The 6,474-nt window shown below is 42.5% G+C and overlaps 3 protein-coding genes and 1 pseudogene across 3 annotated transcripts in view; 2 read left to right on the forward strand and 2 right to left on the reverse strand.

Moving 5' to 3' along the window:
* Window positions 1-872: 872 nt before the first annotated feature.
* Window positions 873-1,753, forward strand: LOC141826259 (major pollen allergen Ole e 10-like). Its single transcript, XM_074713505.1, has 5 exons — window positions 873-936; window positions 1,015-1,353; window positions 1,451-1,481; window positions 1,562-1,631; window positions 1,721-1,753. Exons 1-5 carry the CDS (start codon window positions 873-875, stop codon window positions 1,751-1,753), a joined length of 537 nt encoding a protein of 178 aa, XP_074569606.1.
* Window positions 1,754-3,245: 1,492 nt separating this feature from the next.
* On the forward strand, window positions 3,246-5,689 carry LOC141829700 (tubulin alpha-4 chain-like; annotated as a pseudogene).
* Window positions 5,690-5,785: 96 nt separating this feature from the next.
* Window positions 5,786-6,373, reverse strand: LOC141811758 (uncharacterized). The gene has a single exon (XM_074699811.1). The coding sequence runs from the start codon at window positions 6,244-6,246 to the stop codon at window positions 5,878-5,880; it is 369 nt and encodes a 122-aa protein (XP_074555912.1). The 5' UTR covers window positions 6,247-6,373; the 3' UTR covers window positions 5,786-5,877.
* Window positions 6,374-6,397: 24 nt separating this feature from the next.
* LOC141826268 (protein CHROMATIN REMODELING 35-like) overlaps window positions 6,398-6,474 on the reverse strand; it is an 11,897-nt gene continuing 11,820 nt past the window's right edge. The window contains exon 6 of the mRNA XM_074713514.1: window positions 6,398-6,403. Within this exon, the coding sequence (XP_074569615.1) occupies window positions 6,398-6,403 (6 nt within the window). The remainder of the gene's footprint in view (window positions 6,404-6,474) is intronic.

The raw sequence follows: 6,474 nt of genomic DNA on the forward strand, positions 1-6,474 counted from the left end.
ATTAGATCACTTAATATAATTTAATATCTTAATGACAATTATCGTGGTGTTAATTCAAATATAAATCCATTAATACCCTAATGAGGACTTAATCCTTTCTGACATAGGTTAGTTCATTGGATGTAGCTTTCAGTCAACTAGCTAGGAAACAAAAAAGTTTTTGTTTGAGCTCAATCAATTGAAATGCTAACATATAAATTCTTACATGATTTGAACCTGAAACTATTAAAAAAAATATCACCAAGAGCTCATAACAACCTCTAAAAGCCCTCAGACATGTTTTTCTTCCATCACTTAGTTGACAGAAAAAGAACTTAATTATCAAAGTTCAAATGTTCAATCAAATTGTACCAATCCTCCAATTGACTTAAGCCTGAAACTACACCAAACTAAGACCATGAGCTCACAAGAGAACTGAGTGAAGAAGGAAACAAAAATGTATACATGCACTTCAGTGATTGAGTGATGAAGAAACAATGTATATTCTCCATTCACATCTACCGATCAGAACACACCAGTTAATTATATTCATGAAGTAAACTTTATACTGAAAACCTACTGTGAAAGTGAAGTCTTCCTTTATAATTTGCACAATAACCAATGCTCTGATCAAGTGCTTCAACAGAACATCGATCGGCTACTTTTCCAATAATTAAGCCTTCTTCGTGTTCCTTCTTCCTCTTGACTCAACCTTTGTTCTTACCTTAATGCTCAAGAAAAGATCTCTGTTTCCATCCCTTCAAAAGAGAGACATAGAGAAAGCAGAGACTAGTGCGGCTTACTTACTTTCTTCATCTGCGAGCTAGCCATGAAACATATATACGCATCGGTCAGTCCTCGCTCTTCCTCGTTTCTAGCTACCGCATGCGATCATGAGGAAGAACAGCAAGGAGTGGGCGATGATTTGTGGGCTTCTGATGGCGGAACTCTTCATAGGTGATCGATCAATATAATCGCTAGATCTTCTTCGCCGTGATTTTGAGTTACTGACGTGGTAGTTAGTTTTTGGTGCAGTGATGGGGGCGGCGGCCCGAGTGCGGGAGAAGGCAGAGGCGGTCGAGCCGATCCCGACCATGTCGCCGCCTGAGGGGAACACGACGTTCATCGAGGGGCGGACGTGGTGCGTGGCGCGGCCGGGGGCGTCGCAGTTCGACCTGGAGAACGCCATCGCCTGGGCCTGCGGCCTCGGCGGCGCCGACTGCTCGGCCGTGCAACCCGGCGCCGCCTGCTACCGACCCGACACGCTCCTCGCGCACGCATCCTTCGCCTTCAACAGCTACTACCAGCAGAACGGCAACTCCGACGTCGCCTGCTACTTCGGCGGCACCGCCGCCGTCACCACCAGAGACCCAAGTAATTGATTCGACTGCTCGAACTCAAATCTTAATTTCTTCTGCCTACTAAATCTAAATATCAACTTCATTGATTTGGTTTGGATTCCTCGTGATAGGTTATGGATCTTGCAAGTATCTCGCTTCAGAGTGAGTACAGTACATGTTTTAATTGATCACCAACTTTCTTGCTGTGATTAAGCAAGTTCTTCGTTAATCCATGCATGCAGGACATCTGCTGCTTCACGGCTGTTTGAGATAGATTACCTTGGGAAGAAGCTGCTGGAATACGAGATTAGGGTAATGCACGATTTGATAAGGATGGTCAACGTTCTTTGCATTGCATTGGTTTCTTGTGTTTTGACTTTTTGATCTCAATTAATGAATAGATGCTCATATATGTCTGGGTGAATACAGCATAGTCATTATCACAGTAGTTGATGCAGCTAGATGTATTTGTATAAAATGTTTTGAGAAGGTGAAGTAAATATATTTTGTGTAATATAATTAAGGGATCTTTTCTTTTCTCTTCGATGATTTTGTTTTATTTAATTATTTTCAATTGGTCTTTTTTTTTTCAAAAGACATTAATTCCTCTTGCATATGAAAATTGTTAAATGTTTTTTAAATTATCTAAACTTCATCACCGTCCGTCTAAAAAAATCAAGAACTAATCTTCTGGTCTTTGGTTTAAACTTGCATATATCCGCTCGGGCTCGAGATAACGATGAGATGGGTATTTTTTTTGTATAGATTCGATATTTGAAATTCGAAATTCAACTATGAATTTATGATAATTTTTCCTCAAATGGATAATGAACCCATCAATTAAAAAAAAATTCACTTCTTTCTTTGCTTTACTAATACTATTAAGCCTTTTAGAACTCCCGTGCAAAGATAAGATATTTCCGTAGTTAACTAGATATTTATGAGTCAATTCTTAATTTAATTATGATGGAATGTAAATTAATTTTGTTAGTAGAAAGATAATTATGAAATATTAACTGTGGAGTGACACGTGCACGTTGTTTGTACTTTTTGATTTATCTTAATGATCAATGAAAAATATCGATTGAGTTAGGTCGATTGCTCTCGGGACATAATTAAATTGGTTACGATGGAGCAGACTTATAGAAGAGGATAAGAGTTCGAATCTCAACGAAGTCGCGAGCAATATCTTTCTCCGTCGTGATCAACTACACAACTACAATTTCGATTTATTGAGAAGAGATTAACATATGCTACTTCAAAAAAAAATCTGTATAGATATAAAATAGTTTATATTTACAGGAATAGTTTATTTTGAGTTGAAAAGACTTTATATGAGATTTTAGAGACTGAACAGTGCCACAATTCCTCAAACATAAAGATTTTTTTATCTTTTTTTTGGTAAGATAAATTGAGACGTGCTATAAACGGTCATTTTTCTTTATAAAAAATATATTATTTGACATGATTTATCTTTAATTAGTCTTTTTTTTATTTGGAGAAATGCGATAATAAACTTGTTAGTTGTCATTTAAAAAACGACCATGTAATTTTGTTTGATATAATTATTTTTTAAAATTTGAATCTAAAGAGAGTCTATCCATATTTTTTATATATATATATATATATAATTGTGCTAAAGTAACCGTTATTATTTGAAATTCGAATTTAAGCGCCAATGGTTTATATCCGTTGAATATTGAACCAATGGTTAATTAATCATGGTTAGTTTAAAATAGTAGATAGTGGTGGTCCGTGGTTAACCCGTCTCTACGGCACGTCGGCGCCATGAGTACAGGATGGCCCAACCGCTAACCGCGGTTAGCAAGCCCCGGTTAACAGGAACCCTAACTATGCTCTCCACCACCGCCCGCCTCTATTTAAATGGATCGAGAGATCAACGCAAGGTATTCCGCTGTCCTTGGTTCATCGGTATTCGACGGCGTCTTAGCACACGCCTAAGTTTACTCTCCGTTCTTCCTTATCTCCCTCCTTCGCGCTTGCTTGTTTTCTGATCTGCGAAGATGAGAGAGTGCATCTCGATCCACATTGGCCAGGCCGGTATTCAGGTCGGAAACGCTTGCTGGGAGCTCTACTGTCTCGAGCATGGCATCCAGGTTTGATCTTCGTCACCTTGTATCTTCTTGCCTTAGAAGAGTTAGATCTACTTATAGTTATGGAGATGTGCTGGTGGATCTCGATTTTTCTTCTTCTTATTTTTTTCGGATTTGTACTCTTTGTGTGTTGATCTTCTTTACCTAGAATTTATGTTCGCGTTTTGTTTTTTATTTCTTGTTATGTCCTGGGCTCTTTGTTATTGTCTAAGCATTTTTTGTTATTGCGGACTCTTATAGCAGATCATATAGATCTGTTCCTGTTGTAGTCTAGAATCCTCCTTAGCTGATGTCAAAGCATTAACCTGGTTATGTTTTTCACTTTCGGTTACTTGAATAACTTGTACGATCTGAATCCTTGTTTTTTAAAAACAGTTTGCCATGAGATGTTTCTGAGTTTATCAGTGATTAAAGTAAATATCGGCCTGTAATCCCGTGCTGGCTCAACAAATTTATATTTATAGGGTACTCAGGTCGTAAGCTAATTTGAACGGGTTTTTCCAGATTTTGCTTTTATCGATCCGATATCTGTTGTTTGGGGGGAATGATCAGGTTGCTGTTATAGGCACAAATAAAATTATACAGTGTGATGATTGTTATCACACTTCATAGTTAAGTATATTTATGCGAGATCTGCTTTCCGTTGCTTACCAACATTAATCCTGTTATCTGTAGCCTGATGGCCAAATGGCTAGTGACAAAACCGTTGGGGGTGGCGATGACGCTTTTCAACACCTTCTTCAGCGAAACTGGGGCGGGCAAGCACGTCCCTCGTGCCGTATTTCTTGATCTGGAACCTACCGTCATTGACGAAGTAAGAACTGGCACATACCGCCAGCTCTTCCACCCTGAACAGCTTATCAGCGGAAAGGAAGATGCCGCTAATAACTTTGCAAGAGGCCATTACACCAGTAATTACCAAACATTTCACTGCCTTCTTTCTCATTAAGCAATTTTTGTTCATTGGAAATTCAATTTATAACATTGTGTTTTTTTTCCTTTTTATCTCAGTTGGCAAAGAAATCGTTGATCTCTGCCTTGATCGCATCAGGAAGCTTGCAGATAATTGCACTGGCCTCCAAGGCTTCCTTGTTTTCAATGCTGTCGGTGGAGGCACTGGATCCGGGCTTGGTTCTCTTCTCCTCGAGCGTTTGTCTGTGGACTACGGCAAAAAATCCAAGCTGGGCTTCACTGTCTATCCATCTCCCCAAGTCTCTACCTCTGTAGTGGAGCCTTACAACAGTGTTCTGTCCACCCACTCTCTTCTCGAGCACACTGATGTGGCTGTTCTCCTAGACAATGAGGCAATCTATGACATCTGCAGGCGGTCTCTTGACATCGAACGCCCCACTTACACCAATCTCAATCGTCTCGTTTCTCAGGTGGTATTCCCTGCTTCAAGTGTAAAAGGGAACCTTTTTTGTTTGAAGTTGTGATTAATTTGTTCTTGTTCAGGTCATTTCTTCTTTGACTGCCTCTCTGAGGTTTGATGGTGCTTTGAACGTTGATGTCACCGAGTTCCAAACCAATCTGGTCCCGTATCCAAGGATCCACTTCATGCTCTCTTCCTACGCCCCCGTCATCTCTGCAGAGAAGGCTTCATGAGCAACTCTCCGTTGCCGAGATCACCAACAGTGCCTTCGAACCTTCATCCATGATGGCAAAATGCGACCCTCGCCATGGGAAGTACATGGCTTGCTGCCTCATGTACCGCGGAGACGTGGTGCCGAAGGATGTCAATGCTGCTGTTGCGACCATCAACCCAAGCGCACCATTCAGTTCGTTGACTGGTGCCCCACCGGGTTCAAGTGCGGCATCAACTGTCGGCCACAGCTCTACTGTCGTTCCCGGTGGTGATCTGGCCAAGGTGCAAAGAGCTGTGTGCATGATATCTAACTCCACCAGCGTTGCTGAAGTCTCTTCACGGATTGATCACAAATTTGATCTCATGTATGCCAAGAGAGCCTTCGTGCATTGGTATGTTGGCGAGGGCATGGAGGAAGGCGAGTTCTCTGAGGCTCGTGAGGACCTTGCTGCACTCGAGAAGGATTACGAAGAGGTTGGCGCAGAGTGTGGTGAGGAGGAAGGGGAAGAAGATGAGTACTAAATGGAGTTCACTAGTCTCCTTATGTTGTTGAAGCACATCTATCTCTGATGTGTCGAGCTATCTCGTCTTGCTGCTGGGTCTCGACTGCTGCGTATGTTTTAGTATCCAATTTCCTTGTCACTGTCGTTTCTACTATGAGATATTCTATCGTTCCCTGAATATATTTGTTCATCCATAATCTACGTATCTTTTTTTTTTAAAATCTTTAGTAACTCACGTAATACAATCGTTAACGGAAACACATATAAGAATCGATTTTAGTAGCAGTATTTCCACAAATTCCATGGAGACAGAATTAACATACGGGGAAGGAAAGCTGCAGCGCGTCCGCACTCTTTTACTCTTGTTCCTCCACCCACGCCTCCACCCGCAGAAGCAAGAACCCGACCGCGACCCCGACCAGCACCAGCCCGTTCATGATCGCCGCGATCTGGAAAATCTCCCCCGCGGCGTTGCAGGTCGCCGACAGCGCTCCACCGCCGCTCCGCCCGCTCTTCGACGGCGCCCGCAGAGCGGTCGCGAGCTCCGCGAAGCACCGGGCGGCGCACGCCGGCCGGCCGAGCGACGACACCTCGTTGTCGGCCTTGAGCCCCGAGAACGAGTTCAGGCCTTCCAGGAACCGCACTCGGGGCTGCCTCCTCGCGCCGGAGCACGAGACCGCGGCGCAGGCGGAGAGCGTTGCTGCGGAGCACGAGACGGCGGCCATCGGTGGGATGTGGATCTGGGAATCCGCAATCTGCAGAACAAGACGATGAGATCAATGGTTTGCTGTGGCTGAAGTGAGGAAAGGGGAAGAGCTTTGTATGAGAAGGAGAAGATAAGATGGGGAAGCAGATGAGTGGCTGCCGGTGAGAACTTTATCCCTTGAGGTCAAGATTTAAAGAATTCTTACAAGAAAATTTTATTTTATTTTATACTTTTCCAATTGCCCCCA

This window comes from Curcuma longa, chromosome 1, assembly GCF_044706935.1.
Source record: "Curcuma longa cultivar G26 ecotype Majalengka, Jawa Barat chromosome 1, ITB_CL_G26_1.1, whole genome shotgun sequence".
NCBI lineage: Eukaryota > Viridiplantae > Streptophyta > Magnoliopsida > Zingiberales > Zingiberaceae > Curcuma > Curcuma longa.

Bases quoted from the DNA above. Each gene is read 5' to 3' on its own strand.
- LOC141811758 (XM_074699811.1), bottom strand. From the start codon at position 6,246: ATGGCCGCCGTCTCGTGCTCCGCAGCAACGCTCTCCGCCTGCGCCGCG.
- LOC141826259 (XM_074713505.1), top strand. From the start codon at position 873: ATGAGGAAGAACAGCAAGGAGTGGGCGATGATTTGTGGGCTTCTGATG. The intron at 937-1,014 runs GTGATCGATCAA...TTTTTGGTGCAG, and splicing joins GATGGCGGAACTCTTCATAG to TGATGGGGGCGGCGGCCCGA. The intron at 1,632-1,720 runs GTAATGCACGAT...ATTAATGAATAG, and splicing joins TGCTGGAATACGAGATTAGG to ATGCTCATATATGTCTGGGT.